This window comes from Malaclemys terrapin, chromosome 11, assembly GCF_027887155.1.
Source record: "Malaclemys terrapin pileata isolate rMalTer1 chromosome 11, rMalTer1.hap1, whole genome shotgun sequence".
NCBI classification, from domain to species: Eukaryota; Metazoa; Chordata; order Testudines; family Emydidae; genus Malaclemys; species Malaclemys terrapin.
In genome coordinates this window covers 25,722,324-25,748,823 of record NC_071515.1, presented here as the reverse complement: position 1 = coordinate 25,748,823, position 26,500 = coordinate 25,722,324, and the positions used below count along the sequence as shown (strand labels likewise).

Here is a 26,500-nt window from a genome sequence, read left to right as displayed (position 1 = left end):
GTTGCCATTGCCCCTGCTATCTTCTTTATTACACTATTACCCCTGTAACACATTCAAATACAGACAATGACCCAGAAGTTGCTGACAGAGATGGTATTGAATATCACTGAGGCTGGGAAGGCATTGCAGTGGGATCTAGCATGTTCAGGCTTGGCCCACTGCCCTTACAGACACATCAGGAGTACCATCTGATCTGTGGCCATAGAGACATACTTAGAGACTTTCTAGGTAAAAGTGCAAACGTTCTTAATGCTCCTTCCAAGCATATGGACCGGTAAAGAGGGTGTGGCCTTCCACATACCAAATCCTGCCGGGTCCATGGGGAGGATGCATGTGGGATTGAGTAATTCACCAAGACATCTGGGAAATTAGACTACCTGGTATGCCCAGTTAATTTTAGTCAGTGCTCCTGGGATTACACCTGACAGGACACTTACTTTTTCAAGTTAATGACAGCTGTGTGTATGTTAATGACACCACATTACAAGACATTTGGGTCCACCTGGCACAAGTATTGAATCAATCTGATTTCTGCCTGGCCGTTGCCCCGGACATGCAAGGTCTGTTAAGTACTTGCCTTGTTCCTGTCTGCAAACCACCCAGCAACATCTGGGGTGTGAGACAGTGAAAGAAATGTGTTGTTTTAAGCTTACTGATAATAGTTTTGCATGTAATAGCAAATTGATATGCTAAAATGTTATGCTTAAGTCATCCGCCAAGACGTTTTTCTTCCTTGGTAGGATTATATTTAGTTATAGCCACCCTTAGAGTAGATGAAGACCCTTTTATAGTATGGGGTCCTAGTTTTGATGTTTGACGTTTTACTTTGCTGCTTTGTTTAATGTATACCCAATCTAGTGGCATTGTGTATGCTACCCTGCGAGAGTGTTTTGTTTAAACACCGCATTTATAAAATAAAACAGGGGGAGATGTAGAGATGCATAGCTCCCGAATCGCCAGTCCACAGGCGCGGCAAACTGCTCCCATGGCTACGAGGCAGGAGTGACCTTCAATCCAGCGTTTGTGTTTGGGAAACTTATTTGGCTGATTTGATTGTACCCTCGCAGCTGGTGTTCACGCGCTCAAGAGATGGGTTCGTTATCTTATGTGCATGTACACTGCCTGGCTTTTCTATGCGCAGGAATGTAACCACTAAGAAGTGTTGTAAACAAAGCAAGGAGAGAAATAAAAACCCCAGGAAAAGTTTTCCTGGGAGGCTTTTTGCAAGAGGCTTGTAAAGCTCTCTGGCTACCAACAAACCTGGCGTTCTGTTTCCTGCGTCGTCACCACAGCTCACAGGAGAGACATCTCCAACCTGGCTACCTGCTCATGGGGAGAAATTGCTCCCCACTGCCTCACTGCTCCTGCTCAGAGGAGAGCACCCCCTTACATGGCCCCTTCTTTCTGAGGTGCACTCTGTCAGAATGTCCACAGATGCTATCCCACATGCAAGCACCCTCCTGAAGGGTGGAGACTCCTCCCCTCTGCCCTACATGTTATTTTTTTTTAAGTTACATTGTCAGCTTGAAAAAGGAAAAAAAGGGATCTGAGGCAGGGATAGAGCCTACCCCGCTCTCCTCACTCCGGCACTTCATCACCATAGGATTTGCTAGAAATTTTGCTTCTCCAGCAAGCCCTCTGCCAGATTTGCAAGTTGCTGCAACACAGTTACTATGGTAATTATATGATAGCAGCTCCCCCTGCTGCTAGCACAGAACAATACTCGTTTCCGATAATCTAGTGGTTTCAATGAGTTTATTCAGGATTTATAGTAACTGACATCAGAGTTTGTCCCATTGTGTGTCTTTTGAAACAGTGAAGTTTATGAATGAAGTGAACATGAAATGAGAAATTCCTGTCTTGAGACTGCAGATATTGCTGCACTCTGCTATAAATAATGAACTCTCGTATCTCAGTGTTTAGCTGACTAAAAACTAAAACAATTTGCTTGCTTTTATGCAAATAGCTGTTTATTTCCTCCCCATCCCCTCTTGCACATTTCACAAACTAAACCTAAAAATCCCTAAGAGCTTTAAGATTTTTAAAAGTTTTCAGTGAAACCCACTGGCAACTAACAAAGCGGCTGAGATCCTGCAACTAGACTCCATGCTGTAATCAAGGAAGTGGTTTGGGAAATAAGGAAACAATGTTTCATAAGGAAAAATTCTCTTCTCATTTAGTGACTCATCTCTAGTGACCAGTTTTTTCAGATAATCACAGAGAAAAGAGCACTTAAGTGCCTGAGCTGCCAGAACCACCAATAGCACACAGATGTCGAACAGGGAAGTAGCAATATCAGTAGCGATATTCCACATTGTGATTTTTAAATTTATGGAATAGGTGCCCAGAGCACAGATGGGCACCTATAGAATGGGGGGGGGAGGGTTGTGTATGGAATTTGATAAATAAATAAATATGAAAAATATTTAATATGAATCTAAAAAAAACACTTGAAACTTGCCTGTTTTAAAGTGCATAGTGCTTAGACAAACAGGCTGTGAGGATATGTGTATTGTACCATTAAATGCATATAGAAAGCCAGGCCAAAAGAGGGCTGGAGAAGATTCCAGACAGAAGCTCTAGAGTGAAGCAGAGAAACAGAATAAAAACACAAAAATTTCTTTGCAAGATCTGGGGTCACTCAAGCCCAATATCCTGCCTCCCCCAGTAGCCAGTACTGGATGCTTCTGAGGAAAGTGCAAGAACTCCAAAAAGGGCATAATCTGCCCAAAGGGGAAATTCTTCCTAAAACCCTCAGTAAAAAGTTGACTGATGTCCTAAAGCATGAGGGTTCATATTCCCTCCAAACTTATGGGCTGGTTATTTATTTTAACCTTAAATATACACAATGGTAAGTAGATGACGCTGTGACTATCCTTTCTCACGTAAACATTTGGCTTGTTCTTTCAGCTCTATTGCTGCCTGTGTTTGCTGATAAAGTCAATCTCTGGGCCGCCCTGCCTCCATGCCCTTAATTCTCTTCTACACACCTCTTGTCCTTTTTGGTAAAGCTGGCAAAAAGGCTGCCAGTGGATTTACTAGCTGGCATTCTCATTGGGTGACTTAGATAGCTGCAGAGATAAGACAATTCATCTCACAACAGACTTTTTAGACTAGTAGTCAGACCATTGTTTACATGTATTGAGAACCCACTAGATCAACTTTAGGAGAGCAAACATGGACAAGGGGGTCACAAGGGAGCAGAACCATCATAAAGTCTTCTCTCTTTCTGTCTCTCTCTACTTTTCAACAGAATTAAATACCAATAAATTCCTCATTTCTGAGTCATTTGTAGTCCATCTCTAGTAACAAAAAGTGTTTTAAACACAAGTGTCAGATAACGATTAGCTGAGTATCAGAGATATGAACAAATCAGAAGCCTGAATTTTAAATACCTTCCTCCTTCCAAACCTGCAAGCTACTCAGTCTGAATCTACACATGGATCCACATGTAATGTCTGGCCATTCTCTCTACAATGGACTAAACCAAAACCTGGGTCTGAATACCTTTGAACTGGGTTGATATCCAGAGCTGGATCCAAATTTGGTGATTCAGTGAGTACATGGGAGTCAAACAACTCTTACAGACTGAGGAAGAAAGAACACTCACATTTTAAAGATGAAAACAGGAGTCATTCTGACCAGCGTAAAACCCATTCTGCAGTGAAGTACTTGAAACATGGTAACTCTAATCCTATGATTTCTCATACTAATGAGAAATTGCTAAAAATTAATCTGCCAAGTAGCTATCAGAAAAATGTGCAGAATATTAGCTGCATAAATATGAAAATTCCATTTATCCTGCTTTTCCCTGTCCTGCAGCTACCTTTTCTTACAGTCAATGACAAACAAGGAATAAGAAAGTTAAACTTCACAGTCTACGCAAAACCTATTTTGCTTCCTACCCATTTATTAGGTTGGCATTTTCACACATAGGAAAACACTGCAGCAAGCCGTGCATTTATTTCCAAGTGTTCAAACATATGAGCGAAACTTGCTATGATTATGTTAAATAGCTGTGTGTGCAAAGTGTTATGCAGTAGATCTCCATATTGTTTCTTTTCCCAGTTTTTGCGTCTTACCTAATGTGGTAACGTTTTTGTTTTGTTTTTTTTAAATAAGTCAAAAATAAAAATGTTCTCATGTGGAAGCGAATTGCACCACAAGTTGGGTCAGCACCAGCAGGGTTGGGACACCTAGATTTATAGCACAGACTTTTGCCACTGGAGCTAATGGAGTGACTGATGGTGGTGGGCTGTTACACTTTACATAGATCAAGCACTAGAAGTGGGGGGAGGCACCTTTTACCAGTGGGTTTTACACCTATTTGCTGACAGCAGAAGACTCCTGGAATCAGTTCCAAGTTCTAGAGAGGAGTGTGCTCTACTGGTTTATAGACCCTCTGTCCTGTCCCCACCACAAGCCTGTCTTTGTCTCCCCCATCCCCTCCACCCGCTCTATCTTCGCACCCTAGCTACTGTCCCTGACCCCCCGTCTTCCTATCTACCTCCTCATCCCATTGGATCCTGCCCCTACTTGATAGCAAGGGAGAGGCAGTCAGCAGGCTCTGAATTCTTGTGCCTGGTTCTACAGTACCCCACGATCACCAGGAGCGGGACTTGTAGGAGAAGTCCTGCTCTGCCCCTGCAGCCCCGGCTGGAGCATGCTCAATGCAGACTGTATCTTTAAAGAATTTAGCTGACATATTCCAACAAGTCTCTACTAAGCATGAACAAACTGAGATTTTTTCAAAGGCTAATAACTGCTCCCTGGGAGCCCATGCCAAATTTTCAGACCCTGTTCCAAAGCCAGGAGGAACTAGTGCTTCTGAACTAAACAGTTATAAGAATTCTTTTTAACATGGGGAAAACAACATATTTTCTCCTAATCTCATTCTCAGAAACAGCTGAATGGTTTTCGCTGAAACTTTCCAAAGACCGTTCTATGAGGCAGACACTCAGTATGGAAAATTTCACTCCAAATTGTTAATATTTGGCAAAGTTATAAGCAAATGAAAAGATAGTGGATCGTATCAAGCAGCCTGTATTATAGGCCTCACCACCAGCTCCACCTGTCATTAGGATCACAGTTATTTTGCTTGGTTTAAAAAAAATGGATAGTGCACTCTACCTTCCTTTGCAGCTCTGACCAGTTCAACTGGCTGATACAGAGAGTAAAAAGATAGCATCCCATTTTTTCTCTGCACCATTGAAATGCTTGGGGTGGGCAGTTCTGAATTCAGGCCTGAAACTGTCTCTCAACATTGTAGGGAGAGCATAAGGCATGTGGGTGGTAAGGCTTCTTGATCTGAATACCCACACAAACTGGCCCTATATATAGTTCTGTCAATGAGCTTTGAAATGAAATACTATGGTTGTCTTTAAGACTATGCTATAAAAAGAACACTAAGGTAGGTAAGATTATTCCTGCAAGACGTGGACTCATAGCAGAGCCTGGAATTAGATTAAACAAACTGACAAGTTGCATATATTTCTTAAACTCTTGACATTTATTTAACAACATTTGTGCTCTAGTTGGATTAAATCATGGAAAGCAATGTCTTGTCAGAAAAGTGCACTGTGATGAACATTGAATAACTGCCTTTCTAAGTAACTTCTGTTACTCTAAGATGATGGAAGTAGTTGCTTAGTTTCCATTATACAATTATTGGACTTCTAATTCTTTTATGGGCCATAATCTGACTTCAGGCCTTTTCCCATCCATAGCTATAGCTCTAATTGAGTTTACTAAGGAAGTGAATTATGCAGTTGTCAGTAAGAAAACTGACAGCCTAATTTTTCTAGTTCTCAAAAGCTAATCATGTAAACAGCCATAATATCTGGCATAATATATTAGGAAACCTAGTTATTTGTCTATCCATTCAGCAGTTTGTCTTCACTGTCTGTCCATCTCTACATTAATTTACAAGTTTAATATTCCTTCCTGAGAGTCAGGGAGATTCAGTAAAGGGAGACGGGTAAGTGTCAGCAACAGAAACTGGTTTAGTTACCTGCACTAACTTGCAAATTTTCAAAAAGGCTAGATGGGCCAGAATGTTCCGATACAGCAGATTAGATAAATCCGCCCCAAAGTCAATGAGGTTTGGATCTGGTATTCGGCTCAGTTCCATGTCATAGAAATGGATGCAAACAGGGAGGATTGGGCCCAGTGTTGGGTTGAGGAACTAGGCTGCAAAGGAGGTGGAGACCAGGGGTTCTCAACCTGTTGCAAAAAGTAAAATTGGCAAAAACCCTCCAGGAGTGTAAAAAGCATTCCAAAAAATTCCAATTCAGTTCTCCCAAAGAGGAATTCTTCTGGAAATCTCTTCCCATGAAAAGTCTCACATTACAGACTTTTCATCCCAATTTGGGATTAATTATTTTTCAAAAACATAACATGTTTGGTCGGAAGTGACTTCCATTTTCTGGCCAGCTCTAGGCAGACAGGGGTCAGGGTGCCCATGTGTGCTACCCTCTGCCTCCAGCGAAATACTTTCTGGAGCTTACCTGGGTGCGAGCTCCCTGACACCACCAGTCTAATAGCCACCCAAACAGTCTCCTCAGGGCTCTGCCTTGCAGGTTAACAATAGGTGCACCGCAGTCCCCATGCTCCCTTGGAGCGTTCCCCTGTAGTATCCAGCCCCTGTTACTGGCTACTCACAAAAATACCAGGTTTGCAGTCCCAAAGCGCTCAGTGTACACATTAGCTTGTTTGATTCAACTGCGGATCAGCTCCTATATAACCGTGGCTCTCAACCTTTCCAGACTACTTCTGTATCCCTTTCAAGAATCCGATTTGTCTTGTGTATCCACAAGTTTCACCTCACTTAAAAACTACTTAAAATATCTGACATAAACATACAAAAGTGTCACAGCAATTACTGGAAAATTGCTTACTTTCTCATTTTTACCATATAATTATAAAATAAATCAATTGGAATATAAATATTGTACTTATATTTCAGAGTATAGTATATAGAGTAATATAAACAAGTCATTGTCTGGATGAAATTTTAGTGTGTACTGACTTTGCTAGTGCTTTTTTATGTAGCCTGTTGTAAAACTAGGCAAATATCTAGATGAGTTGCTGTACCCCCTGGAAGACCTCTGCGTACCCTCAGGTTGCAGAGAGAACCACTGCTGTATAACATCGCAACACTGAGATATATTTATAGTGGAAACAAATTTATTATCAAAGATTAAGATATAAGTGACCGTAAGTAAGGATAATGATGAAAACAGAAATAGTTACATATTTTTTAAAAAAATCTAAAGGGTGCAAATGTGGGTCTGCATTTATCAATGGTTACCTAATCTATATAATAAGAGATTTTTCTCCAAAGGTTTAGTCTTTTGCAGAGCTATCTACTTTCAGACAAAGCAGGATCCAAGCATTTTATGAGGCAGGGGTTTTCCTCAGTGAATGGATAACAAAATGTCTCCTTGCATTCTATTCATATTCTTCAAAGTTCATTTTATGCCCACAGAGACAAGACAACTCCCTGTGGTTTAGTATTTGGTGTTTTCTCACCCCTGTTGACTTCATATGTAAATTGGGCTCCAATTGTGTTGGCTTACAGTGTTTAATTGAACAGTGAACTGCAATAGGCAGGTGAATATACATCCTAACTCCTATCTGGAAGAAACCTGTTTTTCTCTTTGGTTGGTGACTTTAAAATATATTTTCAGTACATATACACAACTCCTTATTAAACATTAGTACATACATTATACAATGATTATGAGAATCAGTATGATATAAGATTTTATTTGAAACCTTACATAGATAAATACTATGAAAGCAGTGTGTTAGTTGTGGTGAGTTTTCCAGGTCAGCTAAGAGTTGCTGTTATAGAACAATAAACCCTTTGCCAGTTGACACTGAGGGATTCTTAGGGTCACAGAGGGAAATGTTATGGATATAGGATGTTCATTTCTTATCTTAAGTGCTTATCTTTTTTCACCAGCAAAACATCTCTCGCTCTCTCTCTCTCCTCTCCTCTCCCTGGTTCAGTTTTAGCTGAATATTCTTCATCCAGGTGCTGATTACTCTCAGGCCCTGAGATAATTGTAAGATGGTGTTGTTAATGTGAGAGAGATTGATTCCTGTAAGAGCTGTTGTAATCCTCCTCTCTGGAATTTCCTACAATCCCTGGCCCACAGGGATACATAAATGCAGTACAATATGGTCCCCAAAGATATTGCATGCAGTTGCAAACAACGGTGTGGGGGTGGGAGTGGGGGGTGATTAAGGCAAGTCACTGAGACTAAACAACTCCAGAGAAGTTCCATTCCTTGGGGTGGTTTGCATATACTGGTTCAGACTGGGTTTTCCAGAGACTAGAAAACAAAGAAAGGGCTTTAGATATAAAAAGATGAGCTTGAACTGACTCATGGTCTTCTTTCTGATCCAGCAAATGGACAGGATCCTTGGGACCCTCAACCCTTCCAGAAGTATTGGAAAGACTTTGGATTACTAGGGCCCCATAAGACTGATGGGTGATCTCTGATAAGTTTTTACCAAGAGTATAGGAACTCTTACTTTAAAAAAAAATTGTTTTTGCTGTAATGCTTTTACCTTAAGAATAAATGTGCTTGCTTAGAAAGATTTGCATTGTCTCTTGCAATTGCTGGCAATGCACTGTTCATAGCTCTCAGAGAGAAAGCAAAGCATAGGCATTGCCCTTTAGGAAGACTAGCTTGCTGAGGATATCAGTCAATAGCAGGGTAGCCTTAAAATCCTGGTCACCAGTGAGTGGGACAGGTGTCCATGACCAGTGACAGGTGATGGCTGGAGACCTGAGACCTGTGTGGGCACCCTGAAACTATGACGATTAGCATTTGGATGCTGTCTGTGTGTTGCTCAGACTTGAGCCAAATACTGATGCATGATCTCCCACAATGGCCTCATGCAAATGTTGAATAGAGCAGGGGAAAGAAGTGAGCCTCATGGGATTTCAGAGGTGGAAACCCTAGAAGAGGTAGTGTAGTTGCCCATTACAACGCTCTGAGTTCAGCCAAAGAGAAAAGATGGGAGCCATCTCAGTGTTCTCTTGTTCCACCCTGTGGAGTCTCTGAGGCAAGACAGATGTATGTGGTGGTGGGCGGTATCAGATACCATGGAAGGCTCTATCAGAATGAATTTAGATGTATGCCTTTTATCCATGGATAAGAAGAGGTCACAATCTCCAATTAAAAACTGACCTTGACTGCTGGCACATCTTCAAAGTCTAGGCTCCAATTACACAGAAGACAGTGTTAAAAGAATCCACCTTATGATATGCTTGCATGTCAATAACATTAATTATATTTCCACACCCACAGTGACAAGGAGAAGATATGATGTCTTTTCTTTTATATGAAATCCTAAAACTTTCATTTTGTTACAGATAAATCATTCTAAAGGAATTCTCTATCGATGACCACACTTTAGAGTTTCTGGTGCCCTAAGTAAGAGTGAATTAAAGTTCTATCAAAAAAGTATAGGAAAATCAAACCAAGATGGCTTGTGCATCATCCGCAAAACTGTTAGTTCTGATTCCAGAATCTTTTTCTGTTGATCATTACATACAAAGCAAAAAGAACATAATTTGATGTTCAGATACTGTCTTGAGTTTGCTGGGCTTACAGTGGGGAAAAAAAATCTTGTTCAAACTACAACTCTAAGGAAATTTGATATGAAATCATTGACATTCCATATTTGTCATTCATCAATGTTTTACTGACCAAACTCCATATTAAGTGCTTATAGCTGCTTGAATAGCCAGTTGCATGCAATAAAAATACAGGGTATTCTGCCAATAGAATTGTTACTTTTGACATAGTTTTGCCACATAGTTCTATGGTTCAAATTCTGCTCTTGGTTACACAGTTGAAACCACATTTAATTTGAACCACTGTTGCAAATACCCATACTAGAGTTCTAACTAGGATAAGAAATTGTTATACTAAGGAGACCCACAATGATTAACATATAGTCATTCTCTAATTTAAAACAATTTATGTAGTGAATACTGAAAAAATATTTTTAAGTGGTGCCCTTCATTTAAAAATGTACACTAGTGAAAAGGGCATTGTATCTAATTATTAATTAATTCCAATCCCATGTAAGCAAATTGGGAATGTTCATTTTCAAGAGGGATTATGCTTTGTATTTTCTAGCAGTAATCTGGATTTGACATTTGTAATATTGTCTTGCTCATGAGAGTTATTCAGGAGCTTGTAGGTGATCAACATAGGAAGCCAGTTCCTATTCTGGTACAGTCATTTCTACTTCTGTAGATCTTGGTTATTCAGATGAACTGTTTGTGTAACAGGCAGGGCCGGATTAACTTTTTGTGGGCCCGGCGCCAAACATATTGGTGGGCCCCCATGTGGTTGTGATGAACCCCTTCCAGATATGGTCCTAGAGTGACAGCACCATTGATGCCATAGTAAATGTGGTATTGCCGGGATGGGGATGAAAACATTTATTCAAAAACAAAATAAGCCAAACTGCGACCTCCACTCAGCCCATAGAGAACAAACTGGGCTAACATCAATGTACTCAGAACACTGAATTTGGTTAGTGTGGGAGGAGGGTTGTTAATTTTGTCTTTTTTCTTTAAACACTCAGGGCCTGCTTAGGGCCCTGAACACAAGTGCTTAATTAGCACACTTATGAGCCATATTAAGCCCGGCTGCAGCAGTCAGTGGTGTCGCACCTGCATTTCCCCACCACCACCTCCTCCACCCAAAGTTATGTTTCCTAAATACATTTTTTGAAAGCTGCATTTTCTACTTTGGTACAATAATGTTTACAAAACTTTGGGGCGGGGTGTGGGGAGGAAAATTGCTGGTTCCCATCTTTTGCAGGGAGAAAGGGCCACTGAAACACACACACTTTACCACAAAGGCTACCACAATCCAGCCTCAAGTTCTTACCCCAATCTTCACACCTGGGCTCTCCTCCCATCCCTACTACTGTCCCCATCCCACACAATTAACCCCCTAACAAAGGCTCTCCTCAATCTCCCTGCTACTGCCCACTCTCTACACACTTTCACCCCAGGGCTGTCACCTCCCTCTCTTCTACTACCCCCCTTCTATACACACACACACTGAGCCAACCCCCATCTTCAACCCAGACTCTCCCCTCCCTCCCTCCGCCCCCTGCCACATCAACCCCCACCTTAACACCCTGCTTCTTCTACACCCCCCACACGGAGTCACCGCCAGCTCCCCCATCGCACCCGGACTTGCCCCACAACTGCCCCTTTCCCCCAAAACTGGGCTGCGCCCCCTCCCCGGAGTGCAGGGAGGTAGTTTCTGGGCATTCCCACTGGCAGGGGGCGTGGCAGCCAGCACTGACAAGTCCCACTGTCACTGCCCCCCCCGTGCTCCCAGGCACCACAGACAATCCATGTGTGGGAGTGCTGAGGGGGTGTGAGGGGAGTGCAGGGTCAGGGCAGGGGCTCAGGGGCCTGGGGGGTTGCAGGGGTTAGGGTGGGCAGGGGACTGGGGGGGGACTGGGGTCGGGGGGTGCTCATGCAGGGGGCTGGAGGGAGTATGCCCCAATTCCAACCCCTTCCCCAAGGCCTCACCCCGGCTTGTCTTCTCCTCCTCCCCGGAGTGGTGTGCTGCGGCTCGCTCCTCCTTGCCCCCCTCCTGCCTGCAAGCCTGATCCAACTGACCAGCAGGGGGAAGGGGAGAAACGTAGCACGCTGAGGAAAGAGGCGGGGGAGAGGCCTCATCCCCGCCTCTTCTTCTCCTCCTCCCCCCCGGACTCGGAGCGGCGTGCTACGGCTCCCTCCTCCCCCCGGCAAGACGTACGTAGCATGCTGGGGAAAGGGGCGGGGCAGGAGCCAGGCTGCCATGGAGCCGCAGCAGCCCGCAGCATCAAGCTCTGACCCCACAGGAGTGGGGGTGGAGGAGAGCGCGCCGGGGCCCCTTTTGACTGTGGACTCGGCACCATGGCGCCACTGGCACCATTATAAATCTGGTATTGGTAACAGGGCACCATAGAAGGGAATGGATTGTCCATATTGCTGGGTTGGTTTAAAAATAGGCTGTCAATTATTTCTTCAGAAGTTGAAGTTTCTGGTTTTGAACTCCAGAGTAAACAATTTGTGCCCTGAGAAACCGAGATTGATATAACTTCACATGGAAAAATTCAGTTTTGCAAAATGAGCATTCTGACAGAAATTCCCCAACCAGCTCTACTCCCACCCTTTGGGCATCAAGGCAATCTGCTGCCTTCAGACCCCCTAGGTTATGTGTACACTGCAACTGAAAGTAGCCTTCCAACCCAGGGAGACAGACTCATGTTGGGGAAGGGGAGGCTCGAGCGAGCACTAAAAATAGCAGTGTGACTGCTGCAGCACCAGGAGAGGCTTGGGCTGGCCACCCAAGCTCAGACTAACCTCACCCAGGGCTGGCTCCAGGGTTTTTGTCGCCTCAAGCGGCGCAAAAAAAAAAAAAAGCCGCGATCTGCGGCGGCAATTCAGCGGGAGGTCCTTTGCTCCGAGTGGGAGTGAGGGACCGTCCGCCGAATTGCCACTGAATAGTTGGACCTGCCGCCCCTCTCTGGAGTGGCCACCCCAAGCACCTGCTTGGCAAGCTGGTGCCTGGAGCCGGCCCTGACCTCACCCCTGGGTCCAAGCTCAGGTTACTAGCCTGAGCTTCCACCAGTGCAGATCCTGTCTTTCCACCAGGAATTTGGACAATTAAATATATTGGGATAAATTATTTTGAGGTTTGGAATTTCAGTGCAGTTTAAAGTGCAGTTACAGTTGGGATGAATTGGGTCCACTATGTTTAGTACTGATTTGAATGGCACGGGGAAATTTGAGGGTAGCCTTAGGTTGAATAAATTCATCTCTTCCTTCTGAGTCCCAGACAGGACTAAAACCAGATCTTCTTCTTCAGCTATCCCTCGATGCGAGGATGATGTCTGCCAAGGAGGTCCATTGGTGGGTTTTTAAGTGGCTGAGAAGCCCAATTCATGCCCTGCAGATTTTCCCACTGAAGTGACAGGTGTAATCTTGGAGGAGACATAGTTTTTGGCTGGACTGTTGTCCCCCTTTCTTTCCTCCTTTGTCGCTTCTCTGTCTCATGAGCACGTCAGTTCTCCTCAAAGTGGGCTGTGGCTTGGTGTACGGTGTGGCTGCGCTGAGTCCTCCCAGTTTGTTGGGTTGATGCCTCCCTTTGTAAGGTGTGTTTTCAGTATGTCTTTGAAGCACTTCCGCTGCCCTCCACAGATATGTTTAAAGTGTAATAGAAAGGCTGTTCTACTATATTTCTGGCCAGATGGTTGCAGGAAATATTGGAAATCTTATGAAATTTCCAGTCCAGTTTGGCAGACTCCAGAGGTTCAGATAAGCGTCTGAAGTTTGGGCTGTTTAACTCTGAACGCTGACACTGTAGAGATTCTTCTATCACTTATTTTCAGACAGGTTTTTACCTAATGAGCCCTGAGGCTAAAACCCAGTTTTAAAATATTCTAAGTCATTATATAAAAGAATTAATTGTTCTTAGTAACAAGCACATTATTGCTTTAAACTGACACCTGGGCCAACTGGATATTTTCAAAAAGGAGTGGTTAGCAGCTAATACACAGCACATACTCCATGCAGCACTTTGAAAAGGCACCCATTACAGGCATATTCTCATCACAATGCTCAGGCAGTTCTGCAAACAACTCCCATTAACACACTCATAGGAGCTATGCATGCAGTTCATACTGTAATGAGAATTCTGCATGGTGGAATTCTGAATTGATGACCCAGTGTGACTTTGTTACTCTGTTACCAAGTTCCTCCGGGAAACTTATTGAAGCCCTTTAAGAAGTCTGAGCTAAGCCCTTTTTCTCCTTTGATTTGTGTGTTGCAGCATACAAAGGGTTAAACACTGAGGTCTGATCTACACTGAGGCCTGGTCTACACTAGAAAATTAGGTCTGTTTAACTACATCAGTCAGGGGTGGGAAAAATCCACACCTCTGAGTGACATAGTTAAGCCTACCTAAGTCCCCATGAAGATAGCCCTAGAAAATTCTTCCAATCCACCTAGCTACCGACTCAGGGAGGTGGCTTACCTACACGATGGAAGAACCCTTCCCATCAGCCTAGGTAATGTCTACACCAGGGATCAGCAACCTTTGGCACACGGTCCATCAGGGAAATCCACTGGCGGGCTGGGATGGTTTGTTTACCTGCAGCGTCCGCAGGTTCGGCCAATCGCAGCTCCCATTGGCTGTGGTTTGCCGTCCCAGGCCAATGGGGGCTGCGGGAAGTGGCACGGGCCGAGGGATGTCCTAGCATACACAAGGAAAGCCGGGATTTGCACAAGGATTTATGTATGCTTTAGAGCAGTGGTTCTGAAAGCCGGTCCACCGCCGCAGGAAGCGGCGCGGGCCGAGGGATGTACTGGCCGCCTCTTCCCGCAGCCCCCATTGGCCTGGAGCAGCGAGCCGCGGCCAGTGGGAGCCGCGATCAGCCGAACCTGCGGACGCAGCAGGTAAACAAACCAGCCCGGCCCGCCAGGGGCTTTCCCTGAACAAGCGGCGGACCGGCTTTCAGAACCACTGTCCTAGCATACACAATGAAAGCCAGGATTTGCACAAGAGCACCTTACCCCAATTTCAAGCAAGTATAATTTGCACTGGTGCAAATCAACACATGATGAGGGCCAACTATTTATGGGTATAATGGACCTGGACTAGAGGGCAAGCGTGGGTGCAAGGAACAGACACACCTGTAAGAAGATTTAGGTCCAGATCCTCAAAAGACTTTAGCTGTCAAACAGGAGTTAGGTACCTAAATAATTTTGAGGATCTAAGCTTTGGGCCATAGATATACAGCTGTTTCTCCTATCACTCAGGGTACGTCCACACTCGAAATGCTACAGCAGCACAGCCGCAGCACACTATTTGACTGGTTAGATTATGCCTACCCTATAGGATTGGTTTGTTTTTCTGCTGGATGTTTTATAAATACCCTAAGCCCCAAGGTTTTCTTATGCAGCATTATGCCTGGTGTGATAAATTACGAGGTAACCACCGATAATGAGAGTGCTGGCAGCAGGATCAAACCCCATAAACAGTCTTCCTGTAAATCCATATTAAAAATCAATATTTCAGATAACTTTGTCAAGGGTAGGAGAGTCAGTTTAAAAGCAAACAAAAGAGCAGCAGCGTGAGTGACAGCTTTACTAAGACATTAGGTTTCACCTTAGGCCAAAAGCTAGTATAAGTGAAATAAAATTGCCAGTAATCTCCTTGGTCATTAATGCTTAATTATGCATTTCATTATGTGAAGTTTTTATTGTAAAGGAGTTCATTAGTAACAATTAGCCTGCCTCTCTATTCTAATTTATATGCACCTGTCCCTGATTACAGTGGAACTATATCAATACTAGAAAACCCTTAACCCTTTTATGTTCTGTGGATATATACCGGGGTGGGCAAACTTTTTGGGCCGAGGGCTACATCTGGGTATTGAAATTGTGTGGCAGGCCATGAATGCTCATTAAATTGAGGGTTGGGGTGCGGGAGGGGGTGAGGGCTCCGGCTGGGGGTGCAGGCTCTGTGGCGGGTCCAGAAATGAGGAGTTCAGTGTGCAGGAAGGGGCTCCGAGCTAGGGCATGGGGGCTGGGGTGTAGGGAGTGAGGACTCCGACTGGGGGTGCAGGATCGGGGGTGGGTCTCTGGATGAGGGTTTGGGGTGCAGGAGGGTGCTACATGGAGGAGCAGCCAGGCAGCGCTGTGTGCTGCCCCGTCCACAGACGCCGCCCCTGCATCTCCCATTGGCCATGGTTCCCAGCCAATAGGAGCTACAGGGTCAGCACATGGGATGGGGGCAGCATGCAGAGCCCCTTGGCTGCCTCTACATAGAATCATAGAATATCAGGATTGGAAGGGACCTCAGGAGCTCATCTAGTCCAACCCCCTGCTCAAAGCAGGACCAATCCCCAGACAGGTTTTTGCCCCAGATCTCTAAATGGCCCCCTCAAGGATTGAAATCACAACCCTGGGTTTAGCAGGCCAATGCTCAAACCACTGAGCTATCCCTCCCACCCTGTAGGAACCGGAGGAGGACATGCCACTGCTTCCAGGAGCCATGTGGACGGGGCAAACCCCCAACTCCGCTCCCCGACCAAAGCGCCAAAGTGGGGCAAGCCTTGGACCCTGCTCCTCGGCGAGAGTTTGAGGGCTGGATTAAAATCTCTGAAGGGCCGGATGCGGCCTCCGGGCTGTAGTTTGCCCACCCCTGATGTATACTATACTAGTTGTGCTGCGCTGACATAGGATATACATCCTGCTACCTCTTGGTGCTTTTTTGCACCATCAGGTCATTTGCTGAATACCAGCTTCAACTAGAATTGCTAAACAAACAATTCTCTTTGTTCCCAAACCAAGCTGAATTAATTTTGTGTTTGCTGTAACCACCGAGCATCACACCGAAGATAGAAGATATCTGAATCGATGTTTAGATCTTTCTAATCTATTTTAAATAAACTTAACATTCATGTTTCCCCTTTTTCTCTGAATATTATCTATCTTACTTCTAGAGTCTGTGTCATTTTTATGTATCATGGCAGGACACAGTATATGTACCGGTAATTGGACTTGTTAAAGGCAACCTGCAATGGCATTAGAATTTAATTCAGACTATGTTTGTGCCTTGTGAGACCCTGGTTTTTATGCTAGGAATGGTAATAAGATATCAACATTAGTGAACCTAGACTCAGAAGTGATATGTGAAACGATAGTTATCAATGCACTACTAATATTATGTTTCAGGCTGAACATAACCCTTAAGTGAAATACATAATACAGTAGACATCTTCACCTCTTACAGTATTTTCACTTTGTCTTCTGTAACTAATGGTGTTTTCCCATATGCTTGCCAAAAATTAGTTGTGTTTTCTAACATTTAAAGTTGATAGGAGTTGAAGTTTTAACCAGATCCTGCCAACCCTTATTCACATGATCAATCCCTTCAATAGAGCGTAAGTAAGGTTGAAGAGTGATGCCCTAGAATTACTGGGTTCTGGCACTGAAAATGGGAAATAGAGTGAAATATATTTCCTTATATTGATCTATCTGTTGAGTCTGAACTTTTGATGAGCTTAAACTTAACCCAGACTTGATGTCTCTGTCTGAACTTTTAATCAAAGCTCTGACCTGCGAACTACTCATGACACCCCCCTCCCCTTAAGTAGCCGTCTCCCCTTTTCTCTTTCTGAATTTACATTTTAACCTGTTTTATTCTGTAGAATCTTGTTTGATTATGCATGACCATTATGATCTGTTAATCACTTTGTTTACTTCTGTGTATAAATATTGATGCTCACCCCTAATAAACTTGCCACACTTACTCTGAAGCCTTTCAAGCTAAGGATAGTGTGAGCCCGTTGATCAACGAATTGGTGTCTGGTCTCTGACAGATTGTGAGCCCATACCAACTCCGCACGAACTCGGGTGCTGGAGAGATGAGTGAAGACTTGCTTTTTTACCTAACAATTTGGGGGCTCGTCCGGGATTTCCTTCTGGTGCGGTGCCTCTGTCCAGTGGTCAGACCACTCATATACGAATTGGCAGGCGCCACGGGAGATTTCTCCCAGCCAATTCAATATTGAGGGGTCGTGTACTGGACAGCAGGGTAAACGCCAGTTGGAGGGCTCCTGTCAGATACCATGGGTCAAGGGACTAGCGTGCCTCTTGAGAGTCCATTGGGGATTGTAAATAAGTTATGGAACGAAGGGAAACTCCCAGTACAGACAGGAATGTCTAGGAGAAAGTTGTACACACTGTGTGTAAGGAATTGGACTGGGTATACCACGGTATTGGCCAACCCGGAGATGAGGTGGCCTTCGTATGGCTCTTTCGAGCAGGCTGCCTTAAGAGGAGTAAGGAGCCAGATCGAAAAAGACCATCCGGGACAGTTATGTTACTGGTTTTGTTGGGACACAGCAGCAGAGCTGTGGAGATCTTTAAAAATTATGGCAGTCAGGTATTCTCCCGAGAGTGAACCCCCTCCATGTTATTTCGATGAAGGGTGTAAACCACGGCGTGTTTTGACTTGTCAGTTGGTCCCCACTGCACCTGCCCCTATTCCTCCGCAGGGGGACTCTCTCCAGGGCGCAGAGGGGAATCTGCAGGACTCCAGGTCGGAATCTCTGCAGAGGGATAAGGGGGAAATGGAAGGGCACACCTCGGGAGGAGTAATTACTAGGCAAAAGATCAAGCAGATGCAGCAGGTTGCATACCCCTCCCCTGGGGACGCCCAGAGGGTCCGGTCGCATCCGCAGATACTTACACCAAGGACGAATACACCCTTGCACCACCAGCTCAGCCCATTCCCCAGGCCTGGATCAACTACGGGCAACAGCAGCAGCTGCAGCAAACTCAGCCTCCTCAATGATGGTACCCCGGGGGCGAAGACAAACAATGTGATGGTCTTATTTCCTTAATGTCTTTAGCCGGCTCCTTCCTCACTTTCTCCCCTCCCAGCAAAGAGCCTCGTCTAACCCTTTCAGTCCAAGAACTGCCTGTCTCCTTCCTCATTGATACTGGAGCTACTTTCTCTCTTTTAAATCATGCCCCCTCTCCCTGGCTATCCTCTGAGGTTAAAACTGCAACTGGGGTGGAGGGCAACCCACAGTCTCTGGGACTCACTTTGCCTCTAAATGTTATTTATGCTGATAAATGTTTTTCTCACCGTTTTCTTTTTTCCCCAGCTTGTCCGATCCCTTTGTTGGGCTGGGATTTACTCTGTTAGCTTGAGGCTACTTTAACCTGCACTCCTGAAGGGGTAGGATTATTGATGACAGTGTTAGGAGATTCGGCCCCAACTCAGGGTAATTGGGAACCCCCCCCCATCTCTCTCCCCTGACCTCACTGACTTGCCTTTAACCCTCTGGGGAATTTCTGACACTGATGTTGGCCTGCTCCTTTCAGCAGAGCCAGTAAGGATTCAAGTGAAGCCCTCCTTAACCCCCCCGTCAGTCCCTCAATACCCCCTGTCGTTGGAAGCCCGGGAGGGCATCCGCCCCATTATCGAGGGATTCATTGCACAAAAGCTAGTCCGCCCTCAGCGCACCCCCTGTAACACCCCTATACTGCCTGTCAAAAAGCCTCCTAAAAAGGACGGAGACCCTATTCGTTGGCGCTTTGTACAGGATCTATGGGTTGTTAATCAGTATGTGGTCCCTCTTCATGCAGTAGTTCCTGATCCAGCTACTATCATCAGCCAAATCCCCTGGGATGCTGAGTGGTTCACTATTATTGACTTAAAATCAGCCTTTTTCAGCATTCCTGTGCACCCAGACTCTCAGTATCTCTTTGGTTTCACCTGGGAGGGACAAAGTTATGTCTGGCAACGACTTCCTCAAGGCTACAGAGACAGCCCCACGATTTTCAGCCAATGCCTCCGCCACGACTTGGAAGGCTTCACCAGTCCGCAGGGATCCATGTTAGTCCTATACGTAGATGACATCCTATTAGGTAACCACGAAGAAGCTACCCTCCGCATCGATGGTAAGGCACTTTTATTATACCTACACACCAGAGGCCACAAGGTAGACCCTAACAAGATTCAGTGGGTCTCACAGAAGGTCCGATATCTGGGCTTCCTGTTAACCCCAGAGGGAAGACAAATGGACCCAGTCCGCATAAAGACTATCCAAAACTGCCCTCTGCCAAACACCAAGAAACAACTTTGAGGTTTCTTAGGATTAATTGGCTTCTGTCGCCCCTGGTTACCGTCCTGCGGGGAGTTAAGCAAACCGCTCCACCGACTCACTGCTAACCTTGCTCCTGACCCTTTGCAGTGGTCCCCGGACACAATCCAAGCCTTTCAGTTACTCAAGGACAGTGTGGCCTCCTCCATGTCTCTCCGCCCCCACAATTACAGCAAACCCTTTCACCTTTTTGTCCACGAGAGGGGCGGAATTGCTAGTGGCGTCCTTACCCAGCTGAGCGGGCCCCACCATTTCCCGCTTGCTTTTTACTCTCAGCAGATCGACCCTGTCGCTCAGGGAACCCCATCCTGCACCCGGACTCTGGCAGCAGCTGCCCTGCTGATCACAAAGGCAAAGAGCCTGACCCTGGGTCATTTTACCACGGTTTGGACCTCTCATGCCTTGTCAGCCCTTCTGCGTAGGGGCACAACCCAAGTCTTTTCGGCCCATCGTCAGCAACAGCTAGAGGCCGAACTCTTAGAAGACACTAACCTAATTTTTGAAAGGTGTGGGCCCCTTAATCCAGCTACCTTGCTTCCTGACCTGCCAGTCCTCCAGGATCAGCACGACTGTGTGGAAGTAGTTTATAGCATCTTACAGATAAGGGACAACCTGTTTGACGTGCCACTGGACAACCCTGATTGCATCCTCTTCTCGGACGGAAGCTCCTTCTATGTTGATGGCAAGCGTTTCACCGGTTATGCAGTCACTTCTGAATGGGACATTCAAGAGGCCGCCTCACTGCCAGGCAACTGGGGAGCCCAAGCCGCCGAACTCTATGCCCTGGCCCGAGCTTGCCAGTTGGCCGCTGGTAAGACCGTTACCATTTTTACTGATAGCAAGTATGCTTTTGGAGTTGTGCATTGTCACATCCACCTCTGGAAGTTTCGAGGTTTCCAGACAGCTGCCAGTAAACCCATTCAGCACCTCCCCCTCATCCACAAGCTTTTGGACGCCCTCCAAGAACCCTTGGTCCTGGCTGTAGTTCACTGCCGGGCCCATACTAAAGATGATAGCCCCGTCACCCGTGGGAATGCCCTGGCTGACGCCTCCGCCAAGACGGCTGCCATCTTACCCTTAGCCATGCCCATGTTGGCTATTGCAGCCTCCTCCTTTACTCCACCACACCCCGTACCAGTACCCGCTGCTGAACTACAGTCGTGGGAAAGCCTCGGAGCCACTCTGGTCAAAGGGACCTGGCTTATGCCGGATGGCCGAGCCTGCCTCCCTCGCTCCACATACCCCGTGGCAGTTCGCTGGCACCATGATAAGGGGGGTCACTACGGCACGCACGCCCTTGTGGACACCATCGCTCGCTTTTGGTATGCTCCAGGCATTCAACCCTACTGCCTGTCAATAGTGAAAGCATGCAGCACATGTTAGCGTAATGGACCTGCTCTGCCTCTTAACAAAATTAAGGGTGGAAGACCTCCGCCTGCTGCTCCATTTCAACATCTTCAAATTGACTTTGCAGATATGCCAAAGGCTTTTGGGAAAAAGCACCTCCTTGTTTTGGTTTGCCCTCTGACTTCCTGGGTCGAAGCTTTTCCTACTGCTAATTGTACTGCTGCCACAGTGGCGAAGATTCTCCTTAGAGACATTGTACCCGGTTTTGGCATCCCTCTCGTGCTTGACTCAGATCGCGGACCTCACTTTACTGGTCATGTCCTTGGCCGTTTAGAACAAGGACTGGGCATTTCACACTCCTTTCATACACCCTACCACCCCCAGTCTAGCGGGAAAGTTGAGCATATGAATAGGGAGCTTAAGTTTACATTGGCTAAATACTGTCAGGAAACAGGGTTAAAGTGGCCTCAGGTACTTCCCTTGGTCCTGTTTCACCTTCGTACTCGCCCAACCCGTGTATTGGGATTATCCCCCTTTGAACTGCTCTATGGACACCCCCCTTTCAAAGGCGGGGCACTACCACGTGCTGATGTTTCACTATTGGGAGGGGATCATATGACCGCGTGCCAGTTTCTCTCCCTACAGGCTCGCCTCCGTACCCTTTGGAAAGCCTCGCAGTTTTCCCAGACCGTGCCGCTGGAAGAACAGATCCACCCGTTCCAACCAGGGGACTTCGTCTGGGGCAAAAAGTTCATTCGTGGCGACACCCTCCAGCTGAGGTTTACTGGACCCCACCAGGTTCTTTTAACAACCCAGACTGCAGTGTTCCTGGAAGGACGCAAATCCTGGATCCACCACTCCCACGTCAAGCCAGCCGTAGTGGACCACAGTGATGGACCAGCAGCTCTTGCCACCACTGAGGACACTGCCTCCGACCAGTGGACCAGCTTACCACTTTCAGACATCAGACTTAAATTGACTCGGCAAAAATGAGAGGACCTTTTATTCTGACAACTGTATGTTTTTTATTATGCCTTTTTAGTTTATTTTCTGCTTATGAAGATAATGCTTTTATTAGATATTCCCATGAGGTTAAAACTCATATTTTAGGAAATAGAAGTAATTGCTGGGTATGTACTCAATTTCCAGTAAATGCAGAACAGGGACTCCCCTTCACACCCATTCCCCTGACCACTGCTAATATGACTTGGATGCCACCGGCTAGAGTAAAAGATCCAGTCCCACACAATCTTACATGGGACAAAACAGGAGTGCCAATTAACAGATATCTCAGGGTAACCAATCAGACAGGATCACTGTGTTTTGTTAAAGAAAAGGGGTCAACTTTTGTGGGAACAAGTAAATGCAACATGTATTTTAATGGCACCGCCTTTAGTAAAAATCTTGGCTTCAAGCCTTGCGCATCCCACTTATCCCACATGTGGATCCCTCACCCCGATCCAACTTTTTCATGGGTGGGCAAGCCTTCAGAGTCAGCTTTTAAGAAGCCCTGCTCAGATCACAAGGGTGTCCAACTAATTGCTAAGGGACGTACGATTGCCTTCTACAACTGCTCAAGCAGTACTACACTGCCCTTTGAAAACACCACTACCAAATTGTGCCTCTGCAGTTCGCACAACGACCCCTCTGCATTACCAGGGGAACAGTGGTCCAACGGGTGGTGGGTTACCTCCTACTTTGAGAAATGGAATACCCGAAACGCATTGTATGGAACATACTGGGTGTGCGGGCCCAAAGCTTATTACTTTCTCTCCCCTGATTGGGCAGGGTCATGTTATTTGGCGTGGCTAACACCGCCTTCTCGCATCTCCCTCACTCCCCCTCATTTTCCCCACGTTCGTAACATCCGTGAAACCTTCAGAGATATTAATATCCGTGATGGTTTGTCGTGGCAGCGGTGGGCTGGTCTCATTAGCTTGAGGGGTGGGGTCATCCGTCTACAGGGACTACTAGAATCTTTAACCAATGAAACTGCGACCCTATTTGAGAATCAGGCCAGGGAAATGTCCCAGCTGCGCCAGTTAGCTTTGCAAAACCGAATGGCTTTAGACATAATGTTAGCAGCCCAGGGAGGAACTTGCACCCTCATAAATGAAGAATGCTGTGTTTTTGTAAATGACACCTACTCTGACACTTTTCAACGTACCAAACATCTAAGGGAAATAGCTAAGAACTACTCCTCTGGCCAGCCACCTTATGATTGGTGGGGAGCCTTATGGAATTGGCTGCCTGGATTTGGGTGGGTTAAAAAACTCTTGGTGGGTATTGTTGGGGCCATAGTAATCCTTATAATACTGTGTTGCTGTATTCAGTGTGTCCCCTCCCTCATAAACTCATGTAGGTCAGTTCATTCTTTTCCTATTTCAGCCAAGGGCCTTACTCTCTTCGAGTTGGCCCAGGCTGAAATTGCCAAGCGGCCCTTGGCTCCTTAAAATGGGGTGTAGCTTTCGGTAAATAGTTATCCCAAAGCTACAAATGGAGGAATGTTGAGTCTGAACTTTTGATGAGCTTAAACTTAACCCAGACTTGATGTCTCTGTCTGAACTTTTAATCAAAGCTCTGACCTGCGAACTACTCATGACACCCCCCTCCCCTTAAGTAGCCGTCTCCCCTTTTCTCTTTCTGAATTTACATTTTAACCTGTTTTATTCTGTAGAATCTTGTTTGATTATGCATGACCATTATGATCTGTTAATCACTTTGTTTACTTCTGTGTATAAATATTGATGCTCACCCCTAATAAACTTGCCACACTTACTCTGAAGCCTTTCAAGCTAAGGATAGTGTGAGCCCGTTGATTAACGAATTGGTGTCTGGTCTCTGACAGATTGTGAGCCCATACCAACTCCGCACGAACTCGGGTGCTGGAGAGGTGAGTGAGGACTTGCTTTTTTACCTAACATATCCAACCTTCTTATAGCACCTTCATTTGCTTCTGTAATGTCCAGAGGCAGATCATGCCTTTCCCCGAGATGTGTTTATTAAAAACAAATTGTTCATCTGAATTTTCAAAAGGACTGCCACTTGATAGATATTGCAGCTCCGCAAGCTAAGAAAATGGTATAAGAGCAAATCAAACCTCAGACATAAACAGGAAGTCTCATCACCTACAGGAAGCTAAGAACATTGCAGATCCCGGCACTTCAGGATTCCCTCTGCATAAGAGAACCCAGTAGCATTAGGCCTCCCAGGTCTTAGTGCACAGTAGGGCTGCCAGAAAAGGGCCTTGTGGCTGTGACAGCCTGGCACAAGTAAAGTCCCAGCCTTTATGCCTGGGAAGGGCAAAGGTTACTTAAAATCATCCTTGCATCCCTGTGGTTGAGCGCAGTTCAGCCAAACCAAAGAACTGGGCCCATTGTTTCAAAACTCATCACGGTAAAGTCTTAGACAACTGAAACTGATCTCCACAATTAAATGCCAGTGAAAATATGAAACTGCATTCTCCTTTTGCCAGCTCTGGATATCATCTCTGTATTAGCCTTTGCATTCAGATTTAGATATCATAGGACTTAAATGGAAAGGGCTACTCCAACCAAATAGGAGTGGGTCAGTGAAAATTATAGACAGCAGGCATTAAGGAACAGGATGAGTATCAAAGCAGCAAAGAGTCCTGTGGCACCTTATAGACTAACAGACCTATTGGAGCATGAGCTTTCATGGGTGAATACCCACTTCGTCGGATGCATGAGTATGTCATCCCCACCATCTGCTTTGAGACCAAGGGCTGCCAAAATAACTTCTGGGCCACATAACATTTAAAAAATAAATCCTATCTACTGCCACTTACTTCATAGAATCATGTACAAATCCACCTCATCCCAATGCTCTGGGTTTCTTGCCGGGTCACCCACCCACTTTTTCAAGCAGCAATGACATTGAAGTGGCCTCTGTGTGAGGAAGATTTCAATATTCCCTTCCCCCAGCCAGCCCCAGAAATCACATTGTATTCTTCTCTGCTTTTGGTGTTTGACTGTGCAGAGCAGAGAGAGGAGTGATGGATTAGAGGCAGTGTTGCAGGACAAGCCTGTGACAGTAGTGAAATATTAGCAGCACTCTCTCCAATATGGTTAGTACTGAGAGAAATACCTAACTAGAAAAATCTGGACCTGAGAAACTCTAGTAAACTTGAATACCAAGAATAATCCTCATCTCTCTTAGCAACCCTAATGAAAGCATAATTGCAGTTACTATTTAAGGATACGACACACACCGATAACAACAAATCTACAGCTGCTCATCTGTGTGAGAATTCTTTTTATATAGATTTCTTTTAATCTATTCAAATTAAAATTGTATATTGTACCCAAGGGTGGATATTCTCTTGAGCTCCAAACCTACACAACAAATTCCAAGTTAAAGAGGTCTACCTGTAAAATTGACTTGGGGAGAAAAGTGGAAAAATTGCCTTTCTATATAGGAGATTAAGATACTAACATGGTAATGGAACCTCCAAGGAATAACTGAGTGGTCTAGCAAGTACACACTAGAAGCAAGACCAAATCCAAACACTCTCAAATTTGAGACAGTTGGATTAGAATCTGAACTATGTAGCTCAGACCCATCTCTAGTAATCACGAACAAACCATAAAGTAGTGTGAACCAGACCTAATGCCTAAATTCTGCTCTGAGTCTAGAACAAGAAACATCCGCTGGAGTCAATCGAGTGTTGGGTGTGAGATAAAAACCTACCCAATAATGGTTATTTAAGTGCACTGTGTTGAAGCGGATTGTCAAATTTTAACCTTTTTCTTTACCCTTAGGTGCTGAAAAGAACAAAATCAAAGAAACTGAATGGTTCTCTAAAAATAATGAAGAATTCCACAAACATTATTTATTAAAAACCTTTATTTAGGCAAACAATCTCCCAAAGGAATATTTTGTTCACATAAGAACAGCTGCAAAAATTAATTCAGCACAGAATCACGTTTTCCATATATGCGATAGGCAATTACAATTTATTGCCACAAGAAAATATTTAAGAACAATTCAAAACTAGCAGATGTAGTCACAGAAACTAGTTAATTCTCCAGACTGACCATTGTAAGTGTTTTTCGTTTGTTTGTTTTTTCTTCCTTGAGAGTGAATTCGGTGTTCATGAAAGTGAGGGGGACTAATAAAAGTAGACCGTATCGGACAAGCATTCCCTGTTCTGTCACTGCACCTCTGTAGCAAGCTTCAAATACCTCCGCTATTCCAGTCCTGGACCTCTCTTGAGTATACTGCCAATCATACTGACATGTGTAGTGGTCTTGTGATGTGCAAAAATTATGTCTCAATTCCCTTCTTCCTCTGTAGCGTATCCAAGGGTAGTGATGCAGTACTAGACTTTTGTCTGGTTTTGGATCAATCATGAAGACTCCACTGCCATAAAGCAACTAGAGATGTTCATTAATCTTCTGCACCATTAGTTTTA

At 45.1% G+C, this 26,500-nt stretch overlaps 1 protein-coding gene across 1 annotated transcript in view; it reads left to right on the top strand.

The window, feature by feature from the left end:
- Positions 1-23,844, top strand: part of LOC128845626 (syncytin-2-like) — a 30,859-nt gene extending 7,015 nt beyond the window's left edge. Inside the window, exon 2 of the mRNA XM_054044481.1 lies at positions 21,712-23,844. Coding sequence (XP_053900456.1) covers positions 22,056-23,519 — 1,464 coding nt within the window. The 5' untranslated portion in view covers positions 21,712-22,055 and the 3' untranslated portion in view covers positions 23,520-23,844. The remainder of the gene's footprint in view (positions 1-21,711) is intronic.
- The last annotated feature ends 2,656 nt before the right edge of the window (positions 23,845-26,500 follow it).